Consider the following 23953-nt stretch of genomic DNA (forward strand, 5'->3'; position numbering starts at 1 on the left):
TACCAAATTGGTTGGAAAAGTGGGGAAACACCCAATTTTGAGAGCTCTCCACTCTCATTTTTGTGCTTTTCACTGTTTTGTCCCAGTTATGGTGAACCTTAGGAATTCCCCATCAGAGATGTTGGGGGAAACCCAACACTTCAGCAGCTGATGCTCCAGACCCCATTTCCACCCAGAAACCCAACATTTCCAGAAATTGGCTAATTACCATGTTTACAGTGCTTTTTTCTGTCACAGTCCTGCTTATCCTTATTACCTCCTTTGCCAATGATTCCACTACTTTCTTTCACTGCCACTGACCTCCAGTCACTTACATCTGTTTTCTGCCTATGAAGCCATGCCAGTGGTAAAAAACCACCCCAAAATTGGATGCAATCTTAACTTTTAGCTCTTGCATCTACCCAACAAGTCACCCCCTCAAAGAACCCAGTGGCTTCTTCATTCCCTTGTTCATTTTTAAAAAATACTGAATGACTTCTTTCAGATTTAATATTATTATTATTATTGTTATAATAATAATTATTATTATTATTTTAGTAAACAGTCTCCCAAACGGTGCGGTGAAAAAATTAAAAACCCTCTCACCTCCCTCCCCTTTTTTTTCCCCAAATTAAAAAGAAGTACGTTAATGTTGCATGTTATTTCAAGTGTTGTTCTTGTGCAGCTGAACCAGACTGCCTGCCGAAGGAGCAATTGTTTTGTTGTTGCTGCTCAGTTAAAAAATAAAAGGAAAAAAAAAAGAAAGAGAGAGAGAGAGAGTAAGATTTGTTTCCTGATATTTCCTCTTTTTGGATCTCGCAGTGCTCGGCTCCAGGAAAACACTGGCGTTTTCCCCGTGGGGAGAGAAAAGCCCCACGGGGCCGCGCGGGGTGAGCGCCTGCCTGCACCCCACGGACCCTCCTCTTCTCATCCTTCCTTCTGTCCATGCATCCATCCATCCGTCCATCCATCCCCCAGAGCCGTGGGCCCTGCCATGGGCGCCAGGCACAGGGGACGCGCCGTGGCCTGCCACCGTCCCCTCCTGCAGACCGCTCAGTGGTTATTGCGATGAAACTGAAAACTATGAACGATACTAATTTCTCAAGCATTCCTATGGCACTTGCATTGTTCTGCATAATTTGAGCGGGTTGTAGGGGAAGAGATTAGAGGAGGAAAAAAAATACCCTTGGAAAAGTCAACGGAAGGACCAAGAGTCATATTTCCGACTCCCTCCTGTACGACCGCTGATCCAACGCTATTGTGGCTTGAAGCCTGTCGAACTCATGCCTGTTGTCCGGGCTGAGGTCCTCCAGACCCCGGCTGTCATCATCTTCCTCTTCCTCGTCGCGGCTCATGAAGGCCAGCTCGTTCTCGTAGCAGAAGGAGTTGGTGCTGGGCAGCAGGAATTTGTTCTCTACCAAGTCCTTGGCGCTGCAACGGGGGGTGGACGGCACCTCGTAGGTTTTGTGGAAGTGGGAATAGTCTACTTTGTACTGGTTTTTCTCCTCGAACAAGACGGGCTCGAAGCGGTGGCCCCACAGGATTTCACTGGCCAGGTAGGAGCTCCGAGCTTGCGTCGTCATGGCTGTGGCCTCTACCATGCCCTCCAGGATGACGACGATCTCAAAGTCATCTGTCTCCAAGTCCTGGCGGCTTATCCCGAACAAGGGGCTGTCTTCGTTGATTTCGTGGAGAATGGTGATGGGAGACACCAAGAAAATACGGTCCAAGCCTTTATCAAACCCCACGTCAATGTCTATTTGGTCGAGTGGGATGTACTCCCCTTCCTCTGTGATCCTGGGCTTAATTAGCTGAGCTCGTACGTGGGCTTCTACTATGTGGCTTTTCCGTAGGTTCCCAACTCTCCACATCAGGCAGAGTTTTCCATCTCTCATCGCCACTACTGCATTATGGCTGAAAAGTAATGTCTGGGCCCGTTTTTTGGGCCTGGCCATTTTTGCCATTATTGCACCAATCATGAAAGAGTCGATTATACAGCCCACGATGGACTGAACCACCACCATGAAGACGGCGAGTGGACACTCCTCGGTCACGCAGCGGAAGCCATACCCAATCGTCGTTTGGGTCTCAATGGAGAATAGAAAAGCAGCCACAAAGCCATTGACCTGCAGAACGCAAGGCTTGAAAGTATCGTCTCCACCCGGGTTTTCTAAGTCTCCATGAATGAGTGCAATTAGCCAGAAAATCAGCCCAAACAATAACCAGGACACCAGAAATGCCAGGGAAAAGAGCAAGAGCATATACCTCCAGCGGATGTCAACGCACGTGGTGAACATGTCTGCAATGTACCTCTGTGGCTTGTCGTCCATGTTGGTGAACTCCACGTTGCACTGACCATTCTTCTTTACAAACCTGTTCCTGCATTTCCTCCTGGTGTGGATTTTCCCATTGCCAAAGCCGTTGATACCTGGCATGGTGGTCAACCTCAGCCCGTCTTCCTCGGAGGACACGATGCTGTAAGGGTTGACTCTGCCTGTAGTCATCCCTGAGCCAAGCCCACAGTGAAGGTGAAGGGTCTTGCGACTCCCAATGTCCCCCTGACCCACCCCTGCCCACCCCCCAAATTCTGCTGCAGTGGAAGAGAAGTCCCAAATTTCCACGTCTTGGCTGCCACGTCACCACACGGATCCTGTGAGAGGCTCTGCAATGAGAAAACAAAGACAGGGCCGTTACCTCTCACGGCACAGGGACCCAAGGGGCTGCTTGGCCAGTGGTTCTCATGGGCTGCATGTTGACTGACAACCCCTTACACTGTTCTAATTCTCCCTTCCTTCACTGGGCTGCTCCCAAAAAATACACAGGTGGAAGGGAGAAGGTGTTAGAGTTTGTTCTTTCATGGTAGAAAGTGAGTGAACAAATCTTATTGCATTTGTGGGACACTCAACAACTCCAGCAGATGAAAAACCTGGAGTTTCTCCACTTCACTTTTCCCACGAGCTCTGCCACCAGAGAGGAAAGTGGAGAGGCCGAGCTGTTCTCCTTGGGACACAGATATCAATAAAGGTACTCCTGGAAGCGGCTCCATCAGTTCACATTGCCTGTGCCAGATGGATCAACGCCCAGCCCAGCGCCGACCTTGGAGCACCAGCTCTTCTGGGCTCGAGGGAAAGCACAGGGAGATGTGGATTTAACCTCTGTCCCCCTGCCCGGGGATGGGAGAGGACACAGCCAACATGCAGCCGGCTGGAGAAGGTCCCGGGAAGGCACTTGCTCGGGGCAGATGTCCTGAGGAGCAACTTTCCCAACGTATCCATTGGGACATGGAGCCATCCATGGTCACAGATGGGTTTAGCTGGCCAAGTGTCATGAAGGAGCAACTGCCACTGGGGAATGGGGAGCTGTTTTGGTCCCTTCTGGAAGGCTCAGCTGCAGGGTCAAGGACCTACACTCAACTTTGCTTGAGAGAGAGGTGACATGGACATGGGAGAAGTGGCCCAGGCCTGGTGGGCTCCCTGGTGGAGGTGAGCGTGTGGTAGGGGAACCTAGTGACAGCCTGCCAGGCTGCTGGACCCTCCAGCCCCTCATGGGGCTGCATTAGGGAGTGGACAGGATCGTGGAGAAGCCATGTGTCACATTCCAAGCACCTCAAAGAGATGGGACCACAGGAACTCTCCACACACCACTCCCTGCCACAGGTCACTCTATTATTTAGCGACATGGGACGTGCCACTGAGGGTGGAACTGCCTTGCTGGCACTGAGACCTGCACAGTGCAACAACGTGGTGGGGGAGCGGGTGCAGAGCCCCCCGTGACACCCCAGCTCGTGCCTGGAGCTCAGCGAAGCCACCGGGCTGGACGTGCTGTGCCGGATCCGCTGGCCTGATCAATGCGGTCCATTCCAATCGACCAATGGATTGCAATCAGCTCCAGTGCCCGGGGACACGCTGGGACAAACACACCCTTTCCATTACACAGTGTCCAGGGCCAGCCAGCGCCAGCACCAGGGAGCATTGCCAGGCACAACCTGCCTGGGGCTGCATCATCCCAGCTCGCAATGATACCCTGGACTGCCGTTTACTGAAATGCTCCCCAAATCCAGCCTGAGAATCCAGAAACGCTCCAGAAGCCCTGCACCACAAGCAGGAGCACTAAAGCCTGCCCAAACCTCCCAGGTGCTGGACACAGACCTATGTGGGCCACCACCCTACACTAAACAACACATTTCCCCCTGGTGCAATCCAGGCACAAGCATTTTTTATCCCCAAAGTTGATTTTTTGAGAGCAACAGTTATTTTTTGGCATCTCAGCAGACCAAGGGATTGCTCATACACAGAATGAGATCCTCTCCCTCCTTGGGGCCACAGGGGAGAGTAAAATAGGCACAAACAGTTAATATTAAGAGCAAATATTTACAATCTTACAGTCCCTGGAAGTCAAACAGGACCGAAGTGGCCTTGCAGAGCTGATCTGTCAGGCCAGCTGCCCAGCACCAACCTGGTCTCCCACCCTCAGACTTCCTCCTGTTCATCCTGGGCGCATCCATTAACGCTTCTCCTCTTTTTTAAAATGAGATCTGAGCATTTTGGGCCAGAAAATGCTGCCCCCCTATCACTCCTCTGGCTCACCCCAGGGCAATGCACCAAATGCTTTTGCCACAGGAGGAATTTAGAGTCGGGTTTTTTAATTAATTCTAGATGCATTTGAGAAGTGAACAAAATGCAATGAGCCCCCAGTGACCTGTGAGAGGATTAGCTGGGGTCTGGATTAACTGTGCTGGAGGGGGAGCTGTGGCCGGGTGACTGCGGAGGCAGCTGTGCTGCTCTCACTTGGGGTGGTGTTTCCAGGGACCCTCAGGCTCCCTGTCACCATCACTGCTCCCCCCTGCCTGCACCCCTTTCCCCATCCCTCCTTCCTACCTTCCTTCCATTCTTGTTTTCTCTGTTTATCCTTTTCTCTCTTCCTTCCTTCACATCATCATCATTCATTTTTTCACTTCCTTCCTTCCTTCCTTCCTTCCTTCCTTCCTTCCTTCCTTCCTTCCTTCCTTCCTTCCTTCCTTCACTCACTCACTCACTCACTCACTCACCCCCACCCTCACCCTTTCCTCCCATATCACACAGAGTTCCAGGGACCCCTCTGCTGCAGGATGATGCCAGGACAGACCCAAGGAGCCGATTCTGTTTCGGGTCCAGGGAAGTTCTTGTGACTCAGCCCATTTCCCATCTGGGACCCCACATTCCCGGACTTAGTCCTTCCCGAAGCTCCTGGGGGGACAGACCCCCCCCCGTCCCAGGCCGGCAGCGGCAGCCTGGGGAGACGGCGGCTAAATAAAGGCAGCAAAGTGGATGTGCCGGAGCAGGCGGCCGCCTGCGGATCGTCCTTTATTTAGCACAGTTTTGTTTGGAAATACACTTTCTCGAGTTTGCTGAAAGCTGAATTTCTGGTTTGGTTTAAATTTGAAGGCTGGAGCCCCACGCTGCCGCTGCGGGAGGCTCAGGCTGGGAGAGGGCTGATGCAAACACATGGAAACCCGTGGCAGGACCAGCTGGGGACAACATCCCCGTGGTCACCCCACATCTCCTTGGCTCAGGAGTGCATCCTCCAGCACCACCCTGTCATCTCCCCACAGCCAGAACTGCCCCGGGGGCTGCCAGAGGTGTTACAGGCGGTTCATCCCCCTTCCTGCCTGCTTCCCAGGAGTTTCACAAGCCTGCCTATCACAATTTTCCCTCACAGGAACAAAATCAAAACTTCCCCTGACAATCACTGCTCGTTAATCCCATTCCCAGCCCAGCTCCAGCGCAGGGAAGCCCATGCTGGCTGTGGGGCAGGACCGGGACCATCCCCTGCCGTTCGTGCCACGCGTCCTGTGCAGAGCTAACAGTGTTAACATGTGGGAAACAAAACAGGCTCATAATACGAGTTTCGGGAATGAGCGGCCCCCGGCTCCCCGCGGCTCCGAAGGCAGCGACGCCGTGGATTGCCCCAGCTAATGAGCTGAGAAGAGAGGCAACAACTCCTGCCACGAAACTGCAGCAACCCAGCTCCCACCGCGGAGCGGTTCCCCGCAGAGAATCCAAGTGTCTCCAGCAATCTGCCAGCTGCACAGTTAATTTTATTTATTTTATTTTTTTCTTAAAAGGGATGTTAAATGTTACAACAATGTTGGGAACAGCCAGCACGCTGGGAAAACGTGTTGAGTGCCGGGGAAGTCATTAGTTAGAGCCGGCTGAATGTGTCAATGCGATTTATCATCACACCTTTCCCTGCACCTCTGGAGGGGACGCGTTTCGGCCGCCACCCCCCTCTTGCATCCTCCCAGCGTGGATTTTCTCATGGAAGTGTGCAGACAACCGGGCTGTGCTCAGGTGGAATCGTCCCTGTGGGGACTCGGAGGAGCTGAGTTTGGGCATGATGAGTTTGCAGGTCCCGTGTGCGCGGAGCAGGAGAGGTGACCGGCCGGGAGGGGACGGTGTGAGCAGGTCACCCTCGGTGCTGCTGCCTGCCCTGCGCCGGAGATAACGCTGCCCTGCGCCGGGAGATAACGCTGCTATCTCCCGCGGCGATGCCCTTCATGCCCCAGCAGCAGGACAGCAATGTCAGCGGCGAGGAGGGAGCTCTGTGTGCGGCACAGCCGAGGGAGCCCAAATCTCCCCTGTTCATCCCGTCCCGACAAAGCTACCCGGCACGGGGCACCCACAAACCGAGGGGAGGCAGCGGGGCTGGGGGCTCCCCGCGCCATGCCGGGGCAGCAGCAAGGCCAGAATAACTCCCTCCTACAACCCCCTGTCTTTGAGCGCTGCCGATAAATACAGGGTCAGCACAAGGCAGGCCAGGTTAGGACATAGAAAGAATAAATGAGAATAAATGAGAATAAATGGCCCCCTGTTTCCCCTCCACTGCCACGGAGGTCAGGAAAGAGGCTCCCACCACAGTACATCCCTAATGAGAAAAAACTGCTCCGTTTTGGCAGGGACACAGGAAGAAAACAGCCATGGGCACACACCCATCCCCAGGACCCCCACATACTCCCCTATTTCCAACAAGCGGCCGAGAAATCACTGTCTGTGAGCCTTGGTGGCACATGCAGAAGGGAAACTGAGGCACGTGGGACAAGGAAGGCCCTTGGTGGCAAGACCGGAGGTGACGGGGTGCTGAGAGACATGCTGGTTCATCCCTGTCCCCCTGAGCCACGTGTGGATGCCACGGGTACGGGAGGAGAAAAAAAGGCCACGTGCAGCATTCGTCACCATTGGGGCCAGGTGGCCTCTGCAGGGTGATGGGCTTGTGCTTAAGCACCCTAAAACTCCTGCTAAATGTGCCCTGGATCAGAGAGATCCTGGGAAAGATCCTTTCAAAGGCTGCACTGAGCACTCATTTGGCCCCAAACTCCGTGATGTGATGTGGGGACTGAGCATCCCAGTCCAGCTGCCTCCATATCTGTTCCAGCTCCAGCACTTATCCCTGCACCCACACCCTGCAGGGACAGGACCCCGGGGCTGTACATCCACCCCCGCTGCCTCCCACTGCTCCTGGGTGCTGTACCCCTGCCCAGCTGCAGGACAGTGGCAGAGGGATTTGGGAACACCACAGCACCCACTGTCACCCCAAACCACAGCCAGCCCTGCCACGCCCCAGGTCCTGAAATCCCATCTCACTCTCCTGAAAAACACTGGCTGTTTTTCCATCTGCTCGCATCCATACGCCTGGACAGCAGGACAAGGCTGGGGGGAAGGATGAGGGCAAGGGGGGGTGCAGGCCTTGGCAGGGACAACCTGCACCGGGGGCTGCCGAGGGACACCCCAAAACCCCAGGAGATGCAGTCAGACTGCTCTGTCCACATGACACTCACCCAAACCTCTGAGGTACCCCCTTACCCCTCCCCACAGCCCCCTGCAGACCCCCACAGCCCCCCCAGCTGACCCGGCTCAGAGGACGAGTTTAATATCCCAGGAAATCTCCCTGGGAAGGGGCAGAGCCCCAGCTACTCCCCAGGCAGGGGGGGCTCCAGCCAAAACCCAGAGGAGGGGTCAGCCCTTACCTGGTGTGTGCCCGGGGGGACCCCAGCGCTCCCCGGCCATGGCTGCAGGGCACAGGGTGCCCCAGGGCCCTGCTGCAGCCCGGGCTGGAGACAGAGAGTTTTAATTGAATTTCTAGATTATCCTGGGGGAGAAATTGTAATCTCCTTAAATCCAACCTCTGGTCGAGTCCCGTAACCTACTGTCCTGCGCCGGGGAAGGGATTTAACGAGGGGGAGGGGAGGTTTCCCAGCCTGCTGATGCTCTGGACCCTGCACCCAGCAGGATTTGACCTGCAGGACGTCAGAGATCTGCTCCCAGCAGCCCCGGGGCCCTACAAATTAAGGTTCTGCAGCAGCAATGCCCTGTCCCCTCTCCCCGTGTCCTGCCACGGTAACCACTTTCCCAGGAGCCTCAGGAGCTGGTGGGGCTGGGACTGGTGATGGAGATGGCTGATGCTGGATCAGTGGGGTCTTTGGAGGGTAAAGAGGAGCCCCCCTGGGTGGGACTCATGGCTGGGAGGTGTCCAGGGCTTAGAACTGAAACACCACCTAGCCCAGCTGTGCCCAGGGTGCCAGCGGGTTGTGCAAGTCCCCAAGAAAGTCCCGTTCCTTACCCAGGCTGTGGTGGGTGCCTCCCTCCCAGAAACTTCTATCCTTGGATTGTGTGGGCCAGAGGGCGTTCTTGGATGGGTCAGTGACCTTGGGGCGTCTCCATCACATGGCTCTGGTCCCTCCTGCATGTTCCCAAATCTGCATATGTGCTGGGCTTCAGCTCCAGCCCCAAACCTCCCCAGCGATGAGGCTGAGGCAGATGATGGCAGAGCTGGAATCAGCCGGCCACGCTCCTGCCTGCCATAGCTGGGGCCTCTACAGGGACACGGATTTCCATTGGGAATGGCAGGTTCCCATCCAGCATGTGCCAAAAGGCTCAGGGGATAGCCAACAGCCCTGCCCCAGCCCTGCCCCTGACCAAGGGGGGAGCATCCAGCTGCTAAAAACCACCGTGGGAAGAAAGGGAAAAGCAAGGCAGAAAGGGCAAATGTCTCCAAGTGGATTTTATCACCAATCAGATAGAAATGAGCTGAGGGCCACAGTGCTGTGGGGTTCCTTATCCTGAAGGTAACACCAGTGATTGGAAGCATCCCTGGGATATCACAGGCGTGGATTATTTCGAGAGCCCTCTCACACCTTGGGGTCAGCGGCAGGAGATGACGGATCTGGATCCATTCATCCTCGTTCAGCCTGCAGCAAGACTAATCCTGTACCTCCCGCTTGCCCTGCTCCAATTGAGGCCTCTTTCCCAAATCCCATTAGTCCCAAGGCAGGTTTTCACTTGTTCTCACCTAACACAAACCCCCCCACTCCACGAGCCGTGTCTCTGCTCCAGGGAAATCGCGTGTGTGGGCAGAGCCCGCGCCCAGGAAATGTTTATCCTGAAGGCACAACACGTGGCAGGTTGGGAGCGACGGAGCTGCCAGCCAGAGCCAGGAGCTGTGGGGAGAGCGATGGCATCTCCCCACGGTGGCATTCCAGCTGGGAATCTGCACGGAAAGGAGCAGGATGACCATGAGAACCAGCTCAGGATACACACATCCCTTCCAGTCACAGGAGTTGGGATGTAAGCAAGGCTGAGCCATCAACTCTTATCAGCACCCTCCACTCTTTTTTGGACCTTAAACCCACTGTCATTCCTGCTCCATCAAAACATTAACAATTGCTCAACTCTCGGTGAGAAATACAGCCTGTGTCCCACTATCGCGGGCAGTTTTCCTGGTTCCATGGCCGTGCCAGAGCAAAGTTGTCATTTCCACCTCTGAAAAGCTGCGTTTCCAGTGCTCTTTGCCACTGCCGTGGGTTAAGGTGTTGGCAGAGCCCTACACGTGATTGTTAACCCCAGGAGGAAGGAAACGGGGAGGAAGGACATGCCAAGCTCGGGAAGAGCCGCCCTCCTGGCTCTACTTACCCCGCGATCGCAGCGAGAGCCGCAGATGCTGAGCCCGGTGCCGGCGGCCGAGGGAGCGGGCGGGCGGCGGGGACTTTGCCGATGTCCTGCCTAATTGCTCCCGAGCTCAGATTACAGCCTCGCTTCTTCCCTACATGTACAGGAGCTGGCACCTCGGCCGCGGCCCCGGGGAGCCACAGCCAGCGAGGGGGATGTGCACCTTCAGTGGCATTTCCAAGGGGCAGGGAGGGGAATCGCGGTGTGACAGTGGTGGGGAGCCCAAGATGCCTTAGTGGTCTCAGGGGTGTTGGAATAGAAGCAGCTTGGAGGGGATTTCAGAGATTTTTGGGAAGCAAAGGACCAGCCGGAAGGATGAGACTCGTTCCGAACTGGTGGATCAGACAGCGGTGCCAGGCAGTCAGTGTTCCAAGGCAAGACCACTTTGTTCTTGCTATTTAATGATGGCCATGACACAAACCCCATCTTCTCAGGAGAGGAAGAAAAATCCCTGTCCTTTTCTCTTGGGGGTGTCCAGCTCCCCTGGCATACTCGTGATGCTGTCCGGCATCTCCAAGACAAAAAAGGCCTGTGCTCTGTTTTTACAGCTCGTGGCTCTGCCCACACCAATTCATGAGTTTCAGTGTCTTCCAAATCTTGTGAGGGCTCCCTTTAAAGCTCTCATTCCTCAAGCAGAGCCTGTTTGGAGGAAACCTCCTTCCCAGGGGTAACATGTTTCTGTCCCCATGTTTCTGCCCTTTCAACCCTTCCTTGCTGTCACTGGAGAGCTGGACAACCCCAAACTTCAGGCATGACCCCAAAACCAAGTAGCTGAAGGGCAGCAAAGGCAGGGCAGGGTATTTTGGGGACTGTCTTTATCTGCTGCATGAAGATTTAGCACAGGCATTGCATAACATTGGGGGGGTCACTGCTCCCATCCCCTCTCGCCGTCAGAGATCAGAGACTCAATTAATCCTCCCTCATTCCCTGCCCACGGGGACCAGCCATGGGTGCCCTCTCAGCCTGGCCCTGGCAGCAAGAAGTCAAATCTCTGCCCGACGTCAGCATCCATTGAGGTTGGTAGCCCACAGCCTGGGGGTGAGGTCTTGTGGGACACCCCACTGCCACATCCTAGGGCACCCATTGCCACCACCCAGGCCACCCATTGTCCCTCCCAGGCCACCCACCTTGCTTGGAAAGCCCTGTTCAAATTGAGGTGGCCATGAAGGAACCCGACAGACAGACACTGAGATCCCTAAAATGACTCAGTATTTCTGTGCCCCAGCCTTGGGTTCTGTTGTTAAGGGGCTCAGCAGACGAGCCACAGAGACGCCTGTGGCAGAGATCTGGGCATTTAAGGTATTTAAAAGGTCATTTTTAAACCATCAAGGTTTGGTGCACATCTGCTTGTGCTCCCTCCCTGCTCCTTTGCACAGAGCAGGTCACTGGTGGGTGGCTCGCTCAGGCACACACTGCAGGATCACAGCAGCAATGAAGGGATCCCTATTTTTTTTTGGCCAGCCCTAAAATAACAGCCCCCACGTGTGTCCTTGGGCAACCCTACAATGAACAAGGCAAGTGCAAAGCCTGGTGTTGGCGAGCCCGGGCACTGCTGTGTGTGCACACATGGGCTGACAAGCAGAAGGGCACCAGCGGGCAAGCCCAAAATGCTGTCAAGGGAAGATTTGGGGAGGTAAAGGTGGTGTCATGCTGCTGCCACCCACAAGAGCTTGCAGAACCTCTGGGGTCCTGGTCCTGCCCACCAGCATCCCTTGAGCGGTAAAAATAGACATCACGCAGCATCCTGGCATGGCTGGGTGGCCGTGATGGCAATGGGCGGGCACAGAGCAAAAGGACCCCATGGCTGGGACAGGGGCCAAGTCTGGTGGCATTGGGGAGGATGACAAGTCTGGTGGCATTGGGACACGGTGACATGCCCCTGGTGAAGAGCCTCACGGAGAGTTACACAACGCCGGCCCGGCCGCCCTTGGCTGTGTGCGTCGTGCGTGCTCCTATCGACACGGCCCCGGCCGCCCTCCGACATCCCCGCGGGCACAGAACTCTGCAAGTGGCGTAAATGCAAGTGCACGTGAGCAGGGGACCTGCTCCAGCCCCCCCTCAAACCCTGGAGCTCCTGCAGTGGTCATCAGCCACGCACCAGCATCCCACTGTCCCCTGGCTTGGCTGTGCCGGTGGCAGGGGGTCAGGAGGGCTGGGATGGTGCTGTGTGGAGCAGGGGGAACAGGGCAGGCACTCACCCCCAGCATCCTGCTGGGAAAATACAGTGGCAAAGGCACTGCATGGCCCCCGCCCAGGGACTTTTAGGAAGTGAAAGACCAGCCAGAAGGACGCAACAAATTCAAACCTGGGGGATGTGATACCAGATTAGAGCAAGGCAGTAAGTGCTGCAAGCAGGACCTTGGTTCTTTGGTCTTGCCACTTAATTGCCACTTAATGAGATCTGTGACCCAAAACCACCCTCAAGCCTATTCCAGGAGAGGAAGAAAAATCACCCTCTTTTTCTGTTGGAGGGGAAAAGCACTTGCTGGTCCCATAGGCAGCAAGGAGCTCTCCCCTCAACACAGCAGCGGGATGAAGCAGGGATGCTTTTGTCCATAGAGATGGGGAAACTGAGGCACAGTGAGCAGAGGGGCCCAAGCATGGGGACTGGCAGCAGCCCTTGTCATCGCCTTCCCCCCTGCCTGGCCTGGCCCCAGGTCGAGATATTTATAAAGCCGATAAGGGAGCAGAAAGAATTTTCCAAACGCTGAAGTTACGTAACCTCTCCTCGCCCTCCACGGACATCGTCTGTAATTATAGGCTTGGGACTGGGGGGAGCCCTTTGTGGTGGGGCTGGTGGAGGGCACCACAGCCACGGTCACCCCAAAGGGCTTCACCCTCCTCTCCCTCACCACAGCAGGTCCCAAGTGCCAGGCATCAGCCTGTGCCACCATGTCACCCTGTGGAACCTCATCCCTGAGGGACCCTGATGGTTTTGTGGCCAGTCCTCCAATTCTGTGTAGGGGACCCCAAGTTTTTGTCTGGGTTCTGGGTGGCTGATCCCCCCCAGGGTGTGCACACCCCTCCAGTCCATCCCAGCACATGCTGAATGCCTGAGCACAGCCGACATTGCCATGGTGACTGTCAATGGCTGCTGCTGGGAGGGCTCATGTGGAGGTGCTGCACCAGCACCTGCCCCCCAAAGTGCTGACCCCCACCCCAGAGAATGCAGGTACCCCCTGCCCTCCACTAGCTCCATTTCCACCACTCTTTACCCCATTATACCCCGCAGCCAATTTCCAAACCCTTCTCCATCACCTGATGTCTGCCTCCAACTCCACCAGCTCTGCCTCAGTTTCCCCAGCCCTGTTTTTGATACCCCAGGGGAGGGTGGAATCCCTTCCCTGGGATATTTTTCTCTCGCCAAACTTCGGCCAAGGCTGCAGAGTTGGAGGGATGCTGAGTGAAGGCTCCGTCGCTGTGGCAACCCGCAGCGGCCGTCTCCAGGCGACCGCCCAGGGATGCTGCAGAGATGCTCTGGAGGCAGAGTGAGAGGGACCAGGGCGGTGGGGGATGTATCCATAGGGATGCCACCCCCTACCCAAACCACAGCCTGGATCTTTGTAACAAGGTGTTAAACCACCCTGAAGAGAGCCGCCGATTTGACTCAGGCAGCTGGCTGAGGACTGACAAACTCATGGCAGCACAGGCTGGCTGGTGGGAACACCAGCAGGATGCTCCCGGATGGGAGCAGGGCCACTCTGCTTCCAGGGACACCTGCAGAGCTATGGAAATCATTGTTGGAAATAAGCCCGTTAGCTTCTTAACCCTCATTAAGCAGCTTAGAAGGGACACGCGCCATCCTACGCAAACCCGGAGGCGCAGAAGGCCCTTGCCAGGGCGAAGGGGTGACGGGGTCTCAGTGGGTGCTGCGGGGGTGGCACGGGGGGCACGTCCCCGTCCCTCCTCTCGGCGAGCTGAGCTCCTGCATCCAGCCCCCCTGTTGCTCCTTGCCAGCCGGGCCCATCGGCAGCTCCCGACAGCGCTGAGCAGCGGGCAGGGATGGTGATGATGGGATGTCACACCCGTGTGACGAGTGTGGGAGGTCTCAGCCGCAGCCCTGCCGGCGGGGGGAGCGGGGCGGCGGTGACAGCGCGGGGCGACGGCCCGGCCAGCGCCCGGCACCGCGGCTGCGGGACGGAGCGGGACGTTTCTAATCACTCCACTTGGAAACGCTCCCGTTTTTACATTTGTTAAATTAAAGGATGTCAGCGTCTGATGCCAAGCCCAGGCTCCCTCGGAAATTTAAACTAATGACAGCGAGGAAAATGAGCTGAAACCAGAGCACAGGCGCTCCCACGTTATCCAGCCGCACCAGCCATCTCTGTGGCGGGGTTTACATGGCAGATTGCAAAGCACCAACCACCACAAAGATCTCAACTTTCTGCCCCAAAATACAACCTTGCCCACTCTGCTCGGTCAGAAGGTGCATTGGTGGCGCCTGGGCAAGCCAGGCTGCTGTGCTGGGGTCCCCAGAGACCCCCATCCTCCTCCAGCCTCTCAAAGGGAAAATACCTCCCTCTTTCTAGGACACCGCTGCCCTGGGCAGTGGGGTTTATCAGCACGGGGTGGAAGTGGGGGAGCAGAGTGGCGAGTGCAATGTCCGGATTTCTCCAGCTCTGATGATTCCTACAGCCGGCTCCATCCTGCCTGGCCCTGTGCCAGCAGGCAGCGGGGTCCTGGCAGAGCGCGGGGGCTGCCGCCGTCACACGGCCCCTCGCTGCCCCTCTTCCCCTCGGAAATACCTGGGCTCAGGCGAGGGCTTCGCTCCCGGCGCTCTCCAGGCTCCGCTGGGGTGGTTTTGTGCTGCAGCTGAGTAAAACCACAGAGTGGTGGTTGTCTTTTTTTTTTTTTTTTTTTTTCCGTTTATAATTTTCTCGGCGAGATAAAATTAAACAAACAAGCCCTTCTGGGAGCAGCGCGAGGAAGGGAGCCTGCTTCCCTACAGATGTGCGTGTCCTCAGCTATTACAACCACCGAATTAAGCTTTCCCTGTGGCTGGGACATTTGCACAATCCCACTCGTTCGCCTCCTGCGGTTTCACTGGTAGGAGACTGGCTCACTCTGCAGCCTCCCTCCCCATGAGGTCATTACCCAAACACCTATTTTTCACAAAAACATTGAGAATGTTGGTTTTTTTTCCTGACCTCACCATCTTGCCATCAAATTAGAGCGGTTTGGAGTGCAAGGCTGGGAACGCTCGGCAAAGCAGAACATGCTGAGGAGAATAGAATAGAATAGAATAGAATAGAATAGAATAGAATAGAATAGAATAGAATAGAATAGAATAGAATAGGAAGTAATAGAATAAAGGTGCAGCCCGACATTCCCCAGGGGATGGGGCTGCAGAGGAGGGGGAACACTGTGGGTCAGGAGGGGAGCAGAGTCTCCCAGCTGCACTCTAAGCCCCGTCTGCATCCCCCAAACCCAGAAAGGAACAATCATGGCATAAGACTTGCAAACACACCTAAACTTCCCAGCTTCATCTGCCTCGGGAGCCAGCACAGAAGCGTTGCCATAGCTTTGAGGACCACCGGTGGGTTTTGCAGCACAATCTGGACCACGGATCTATGCAAATCCCCAAGGCAGAAGTCTTTATGGAGGCATATGACAACCGAAAAAGAATAGCGCTCAGTGCTCTACTCCCACACGCCACCCCCCAACTTCACCATCATTTAAATCAGTCTTAAGTTGGAAGAATTCAAATCAACACTGTCGTCACAGAGCCAAGCAGAGAGGTGACACAACTTGGATGCTGCCAGGGAAATTGCCCCCCTGAGACTCCAAACTCATCAGCCCATCACTTTTTTTGAAACCCCATCGAGGAAAACAAATGAACTGGCAACTCGCTGCCCCCAGCTGTCCATCACCTCTGGCCAAGGCTCCTGGAGAGGTTTCCAACCAGCCTTCCCCCTGGGATCAACAGGAGGGGGACTGCTGGGAGAAAAAAATATCCAAGACATGCTGTTGAGGCTAGAGAGCCACAGTTGGAAAAGAAATCAAAGCTTCTAAAGAGAGAGATGCCAAGGAGATATGTTGTTCCCAAGAGAAACAGGACATTCCTCTCCCAGGGGGAGAAAAGAAGGAGGAAGGCTTGTGCCACCTCTTTCAGCTCCCTGGCATAGGTGCTTGGCGGTCTGGGCACAGCTTGTCCCTGCTGTGCCACGCTGCAGACACAGATGGCATCGCAGATACTGATTTTTTTTAATGTGTTTTGTAGGGGTTTTTTACCCCAAAAGCACGTTTTCTATTTGGGGGAAAGGTTGCTGGGTCCGGATGGCAACCAGGTGGATGTGGAGCCACTCTTTGGGTTCCTGGAGACCACCTGCCTTCCTGCACCACACCGAATCATTAGGGTTGGAAAAGGTCTCTAAGATCACCCAGTCCAACTGTTAACCCAGCACTGCCATGGCCACCACTGACCCATGTCCCCAAGTGCCTCATCTACACGTCCTTTAACCATGAGCCCAGACCCACTGCTGTCTCGGGCACATGACTTGGCATCAGCAGAATCCTCATGGCTCTTACGGGAGTCACAAGAGAAGAAGATGTGGGGAAAAAATTATATTTTGCTATTTCCAGAAACACCGAAATCAGGTCCTGGCTCAGTCCAGAGGGAGAAGGATCATCAGGTTAGATTTTCCTTGCAAAACATGTTTGAGTTACACAAGCAAAGGGATCAGGCTGGAAGCAAGAGGGTGAGATCATCTCAGCACAGTCCTGGTTGATCCCCTGAAACCACCCAGTTTGGCTGGTTCAGCATAATTCCTGCAGCAAATTGTTCCTGCAGGAAGTTTTAAACCTGTGCCCTTGGGCTAAGCCTTGACAGCATCCTTCACTGGGAACAAGGTACCTGCCTCCTCAAGGTAACACCTGGGTATGTCAGAGGGAGAGGAGGGCGGGAGCAGAGTTGGCCTGGCTATAAATAATCCCATGGAAAGGGAACAGGAGAAAAAGCAGCAAACACAAACCAATAAACCCAGGGAGATGTGTTCAGCTACAGGCACTCAGTGTGAACAGCTCCGTGTGCTCCATGTGATCCTGTAGAATCAGGCACAAGAGAAAATGGGATCCACTGCAGCTCAACAGAGCAGGATCCAGCCCAGACATCACCTTTCCATGAGAAACACATGGAAAGCAGCCCAGAGCCCTGTGTGCAGGATGCAGCACATGGCTCGTGGCAAGACCTCATCCACTCTGCTCCATTAAAAAAGATAAAGTTGAGAAAGGGGAGAGTTAAATTAAGGAGAGTTAAATTGCGGAGAGTTAAATTAAGATGCCTGTTGGACCATGTTAACACAGAGCTGGCCTGGCTCCTGGTGCCACCGGCACTGAACACCCAGCAATCCCATCCCCAGCAAGCTGGGAAATAGCCTGTGTTTAAGGCAATCATTATTGGCAATCTCTGATCCCAGAGAAAAGGGCAGAAAAAGCAACTTCTCATTTTCACCAATAAAAGAGGAATTGCAGAAGCTCAGCAAGCACAGTGGCCAGCAGGTCACAACCAGCAGTGCCGGAGTGATTCATCCTAAACGAGCCAGATTTAGCTAAACTAGCCTAGAATAAGGCAGGGAAACAGCCCAGAGTTTTCCCTGCTGGTGCCTGCCAGTTATCACCCATGGAAGCAACAGGGCCAGCGAAGAGGAGACAGAGCAACATCATCCCCACCGCTGCCGTCCCGTCCAACTGCAGGATAATCAATGAAAAGCTTCAATCCCAGCTCCCACACCTGGATACTGCACAAAAGCCCATTAGAGAGAGGGGGTTTTTTTTCCCTCTTTTCTCAGCCCGTCTTCCCAGAGCGCATCAGTTCCCAAAGGTCCTGGAGGACCCAGGGACCAGGCACCACTCTGCAGCATCCACTGGACTGGTTTTCCCCATGAAACGATCAGAGCGGCTTCAGTTTGGCTTGTGTGTAACTTATTATTAAAGCTGAGCAAATAATTCAGGGCAAGAGCTCCAGGAGCAACGTTTCGCCTTTTCATTTTCCGCTCTCGAGCTGTCTGCAGTTTTCCCAGAGCTCGGGGATGATTTAAAGACATGTCTCCGGACGGGAGCGTCTTGCTGTGACTCCAGCTCCGAGTGTTTGATGGCCTGGATTTCACGTGTGCATTCGGGGACATGCCGGACACATAAGGATGGATGAGCCTTCCCTGGTATCCTAATTAGACGAGCAGCATTTGCAAGTGGGTTTTGGGGATTTTTTTTCTGTGTTGGAGACCTGCGAACACTTCATGCAGAGTTAACGACTGCCCGTTCATTAGGCAGGGCTCGATGAGCGTTTTGCTTTGTGGCACATCATTTTTCCAGTCAATGGTGCCATCCTGGACACGAGATTTCCTTGGAACATCTCGATCCTCATTACACCCCAAACCACTAAGCATGTGGGAAAGGAGGATGGGGCCATGGGCAGAGCCGTGGGGCTGTCATGCTGTGATGTCTCCGACCTTCCAGCGCTGCAGCCATCCCAGGAATTTGCTTCCTCATTAGTGGAAAGGTTAGGGAGAAGGGATCGGCTCTGTGCAAACTCCCCGTGGTGCTCATGTGATGTAGGCTGGCAAAGGCAGCTCGCCCCGGTGCTCGGGCAAGTGCCAGCCGAAAGGAAAGCAGGGAAGAGAGAGCCACGTTCCCAGGCTGCGGAGCCCAAATCAGAGGTCCCCATACTTGGAGTAGAGCCTGTCCCCCCCACGCCGTCTGCCTGTCCTTAGGAAGTCCATCTGTCCTCAAGGCCATATGAAATGCTGACTGCAACTGCCTCCACCCTTTTCCTGGAGGAAAGGGCTGTTGTCACCTGCTGCTGTGACCCCAGACACTCATCAGAGAAGCTGAAGGGGCTGAGAAAGGGACACCCCTCCTGAAGCCGCAGTGGAAGAGTTGACATTGAGGACAACCCTGTCTCCTTTAGGGACTTGGCCCTGGAGAAAGGTTTGGGCTCCCAGGATTGGCCCAGGCAGCCGCCGTCCCTCAGTTTGTTGCTTTCAGGACAAAGCAGACCAATGCCATTGACCTCCCACTGTAAGACCCCTCAGAGCAGCTCATGTACTGGACAGAAGGAGCCATTTAATGTCCCCCAGCACCTGAAAGGGGCCAGGGACACTTTGGGGCCATCCCAGGTGACCAAGCCTGGGGCTCCATTAGTCCCTGCTGGAAACCCTTCTCCGGCCAAACAGCTTTCTCCTCCCATTGCGTAATTGCACTTTGTTGAGCAGACCCAGCCTCTGGCAATACATTTTCTCCGGCCTTGCTGCTCTCCTGCAACATTTCCCTTATTCCTTTCACTCTCTCTGGACAGTTGCTGAAACACGTGGAGAGGGAGAGGAGAGAAAAACCCAATGCTTGTCCCACTTGTAAAGCAAAACCTCGGATGGGAAAAGGGGGGGAAAAAGCAGGGAGTGGTGTCAGATGCCGCTCCCCAATCCATCCCCTCCCAGTTTGCCTGTGGGGGTTTGACAAAAGTGTTTTTTGGCTGACAAAATGATTACAGGGTGCCGAGACAGTAAGTTGCACATCGGTTTCTTTCCTGCATTTCAAGCAGGGCAAGGACACGGCTGCAAAAGCAGCTGCACTTCTGGAGGGGTCACAGTGCAGGGGGTGAGGGAGGGGGAATTTGGGAAGAGGAGGAAGGAGGGAAGGAGGGATATTTTCTGCTTGGAAAAAAAGCAAGGAGAGAGCAGGTGGGAGTGTGCATGAGTGAAGCAAAGGCAGGTGATGCTGAAGATCCGTGATGGGATTGGGTTGGGTTTGGGAGGATGCTGGCTGGGGTATCTGGACTAGCCCAAGTGGGAAAGGGAGAAGCTGCAGCCGCTGGCCCCTGAGCAGGGTCAGATCCTGTGGCCTTGCTACGAGGTGGGGCAGCGGCACCACTGGGAGAGAGAGCAGGGTGCGTTCGGCTCCTGATGGGAATACGGACTGCGCGGGGCAGAGCGAGGTGCCCGGGACACACTCGGACTCGCCGTGCCTGCAGGCAGTGGGTGCTGGGCAGCGGGGAGGAGGAGAGGAGGATTTCAGCTCCCAACTCAATCTGTTGGAGAACTTGGCCTGCTCCCCGTCAAGCTGAAAATAGCACACATGTAAGGACGTGCACGCAGTGCTGGCTGTGTCCTCGCCGAGCGCTTCCTTCCTGCTGCGCTCCACGCAGCGCCCCGGCCTCCGCCTGCGCCTCCGGCCCCCCGCAGCCCCCCGAGCCCCCCACGGGGGACAGGGCTGGGGCAAGATGCTCCTTAGAGCATCCTTATGCCACAAATCAGGGCCAGTGCATAGATGCAAGAGCCTTTCACCTTCAGCTGCTTTTCACGTGTACCACGAGGTCCGTCCGGCGGCGGCTTCCCCGCCGTTATCATCTGGAGCGGGCGAGGCTGAGCGCGGCTCACGGCGGGAGCCGAGCTTTATTAGAAACAGGCATCTGGCTTCAGCCCTCCCTGCAGCCCCCGGCTCAGGCTTGGGATCAGGCTGGGGCAGAGAGCACGCACGCGTGCCCAGGCAGCAGGCGGGGAACTTCCAGAAGTCCCCAGTTTTTCTCCTGATTTTATCTCCGAGCTTATTATTGGCGATGTGAGAATAAAGCCCTGGTGCTCCGCTGCAGGAGCACGTGCTGCCCGGCCGGGGTCGAGCCCCAGCCCTCGCAGGGACGGGGAACCAGCAGAGCGTGCTGCAAGCTGGAGGATGGAGATAACCCTGGCAGCAGCCAGAGCTGATTCCTGCAGTGGAGAAGGAAGAAAAGAGGCTGAGCTACCCATGGACATCAGGCACAGGAATAATGGGAGAGCTTTGTCGGGACATCGCTGCAGCTCTGAGCACAGCTTGTACAAAGTGCTGCTCCTCTGCCATCCCTGCTGCGAATACCTCTAAGGAAACGTTCCCCTAAAGGGCAAGTACCCCGGGATGGAGGAAACACAGGAAGGAGCCTTACGGGGCCGTGACTGGGGGATCTAGGAAGTGCAAAAAGCAATTAACACCCGGGCTGGGGAGGATATACAGGTGATCCACATGGATATACAGGTGATCCACATGGAGCTTGGTGTATGGAAGAGGGGATTGTTAGAAACACACAGATTGTTCTGTGCTCAGTGTAGTCAGGGTGACCTATACATAGACTGTAGGGGGATTCCCTGTGCAGCCAGAGCCAGCAGCCCTCCAGCTTCCACGATGTCCCGTGTCTCAGGGCAGGGCTCCACAGCAGCACCCAGCAGGACGGGCACTGCCTTGTGGAATAGATTTCTTCCCCCAAATCTCCACTCTGCCAGGGTTCTGCTTTATGCCAACAGCTGCCTCATGGTGCAGCGCTTGGCTGGGGATAGCGGCAGGACACCAGGGAATATCAGTGGCTGGGCAGGGACCAAGACCATACTCACAGCACACCAGATCTGCACCTGGGCATGGCCAAAACCTCTCTGCTTCCCAAAACACTCTGAGGAGCAGCGTTAGCCAGCGTGTGGTATCAGCTCTCCTGAAACAACGTCATTGTGGTTGAGGCAGGATCCTTATTAATTCTTTCCTCTCTTTAATTTCCATTTTTTCCTCAGTTCCCTTTCCTATTGCTCAAGCAGGGCTTGGGTAGGGCCCTGCTGCTGCCAGCCTGTGTCCCTGTGGCATGGTGCCACCAGTGCCATTGCTCCATGATATGGGGATGTGATGGGTGGCTGCATTTGGGGTCAATGGTGAGATCAGACGCATGCAAAGGGAAGGGAGCCATGGATGGAGCAGAGAGCCCCAGATGGAGGGTGGGGAGCACCAAAAAAATGCCCCATCAGCACCAGGTAGTGGACTGGGGGGGATGCATGGGTGGGTCCCAGCCCCATCCACTGTTCATCTGGGAGGATGGAGACAGGAAACTGCCCCTTATTGAAACAGCTTTGGTGAAACATCCCAACTTCTCCCCAGACACCATTCCTAGGGATGGACCACAGGGAAAAAGGTGGGACAGGACATCCTCAGCACCCACAAAACGCAGCAATTGCCTTTCCCACCTCTGCCAGAACCACCTTCCTCAGCCACCCATCACCAACACACCCCCCTCCACCCTTGGGTCTTCCCATCACTTTCATCCCCCAGGACCCTGAAAAGCACCGTTTTCCCCTTTCCACCCCACATCCATCACTCCTGCAGTCCCCTCCAGCCCTGATTGCCATTGATGCCATCCACATGTCCCCAGCTCTCAGGGGACCCTATGCAGGGGCCAGCACATGGAGTCTGGATGGCTCCAGGGCCTCCCGTGGTGCCCCCTCACCCGCTAAATGTTATATAAACGCCTGGGCCCGGGACTGTTTGTGTTTGTGCTGCCTTCAGCGCTGTGTTCCTCAACCCTATTTGCATAACAAATAATTAATAATAATTAATGACTGGGAGAACGGTGTGGGCTGCCAGATTGTGCTAATTAGTGAACAAATGCCATTGCACAAGTGAAGGCAGGCGTCACACGGCCCTGCGTCCTCACCAAGTGTGGGGACACGATGGGGACAATGTCCTGTGTGACCCTTAGCCCTTTTGAGGCAGGGGAAGAGGAGGAGGAGCAGGAGGAGGCAGCGCTGTGGGTGGTGTTGGGATGGGTCCCTGGTGCTCCCAGGTGGGTGCCTTGGTGCAGCCCCGCTCTGTGACTGCACACGTGGATCCCACAGCATCTCACACCCGGCTATCTCCATGCCCTTATTAGAGCCTGGGACAACACTGCTTAATTGTCTGGCCATGGCACTGCTGCACATCATTAACAAGCAAACCAGCACCAGCTCATTAAGGCAAAGCCTTTGCTCTGGCAGCTCCACAGCCAAATCATTCTGCGGACATTCTGACCACAAGGCCCCTTGCAGGTGGCACCTCCTCACAGCACCAAAAAGTTCCCCCTGTGCCACTGATGCTGGAGAACATGGAGGAGTGAGGATGCGAGTGCTGGGGTGGCCTGTTTGGTCACCCAGACCCAGCCTTTGCCTGCACCTCACACACCTGCAGCTGCCTGGGGGACTGGGAACGTGGAGCATGAAAGGGAGAGGAAAGGGAAAAATGAGAGGGGAAAGGGGAAAAGGAGACAGAAAAGGAAAAGAAGAAAAGGAAGAAGTAAAGGGGAAAAGACAGAGAAGGGAGAGAGGAGGCAATAGAGGAAAGCAATGAGAAAAGAAAAGAGGAAGAAGGGAATGGGGAAAGGAAAGGAAAGGAAAGGAAAGGAAAGGAAAGGAAAGGAAAGGAAAGGAAAGGAAAGGAAAGGAAAGGAAAGGAAAGGAAAGGAAAGGAAGGAAAGGAAAGGAAAGGAAAGGAAAGGAAAGGAAAGGAAAGGAAAGGAAAGGAAGGAAAGGAAAGGAAAGGAAGGAAAGGAAAGGAAAGGAAGGAAGGAAAGGAAAGGAAAGGAAAGGCAAGAAAGGAAAGGAAAGGAAAGGAAAGGAAAGGAAAAGGAAAGGAAAGGAAAGGAAAGGAAAGGAAAAGGAAAGGAAAGGAAAGGAAAGGAAAGGAAAGGAAAGGAAAGGAAAGGAAAGGAAAGGAAAGGAAAGGAAAGGAAAGGAAAGGAAAGGAAAGGAAAGGAAAGGAAAGGAAAGGAAAGGAAAGGAAAGGAAAGGAAAGGAAAGGAAGGAAAGGAAAGGAAAGAAAGGAAAGGAAAGGAAAGGAAAGGAAAGGAAAGGAAAGGAAAGGAAAGGAAAGGAAAGGAAAGGAAAGGAAAGGAAAGGAAAGGAAAGGAAAGGAAAGGAGAAAAGGGAAAGGGAATCAGGTTTTCTTGTCTTAGATCTGCTCAAGCACTGACTGCTGGTCACACACGGGAGCCCTGGGAGCAGTGGGATGCTGGAGCAAGAAATGGCCAAAGCTTGCAGATCCGTGTGGCCAGAGCCAGCCTGGGAGCAGAGTGCCTTCCTCGCTGGGAGAGGAAGGGATGAAGCAGAGCAAAGCCCTCTCTCACTCCCCTCCATGAAACTCTTCAGGTCCAATTCACTTTCCCTAATCCCTGCAGTGTCCCGGACAAGCCCTGGCTGCCAGTAGAGCTCCAGGGCCGCTCGGCCTCACTCCCACTGCAGCTC

General features: G+C 54.9%; 1 protein-coding gene across 3 annotated transcripts in view; it reads right to left on the bottom strand.

The window, feature by feature from the left end:
- Positions 1–785: 785 nt before the first annotated feature.
- KCNJ12 (potassium inwardly rectifying channel subfamily J member 12) overlaps positions 786–23953 on the bottom strand; it is a 52024-nt gene continuing 28856 nt past the window's right edge. For 2 of the 3 annotated variants that reach the window (XM_019281768.1, XM_010392354.3), the window contains exon 2: positions 786–2641. In XM_019281768.1, the coding sequence (XP_019137313.1) occupies positions 1194–2483 (1290 nt within the window). In that variant the 5' untranslated portion in view covers positions 2484–2641 and the 3' untranslated portion in view covers positions 786–1193. Of the gene's footprint in view, positions 2642–7981; positions 8088–23953 lie in introns of those variants that run through there. The other variant, XM_019281767.2, reaches the window with a different exon arrangement.

Source organism: Corvus cornix, chromosome 14, assembly GCF_000738735.6.
Source record: "Corvus cornix cornix isolate S_Up_H32 chromosome 14, ASM73873v5, whole genome shotgun sequence".
Classification (NCBI taxonomy): Eukaryota; Metazoa; Chordata; class Aves; order Passeriformes; family Corvidae; genus Corvus; species Corvus cornix.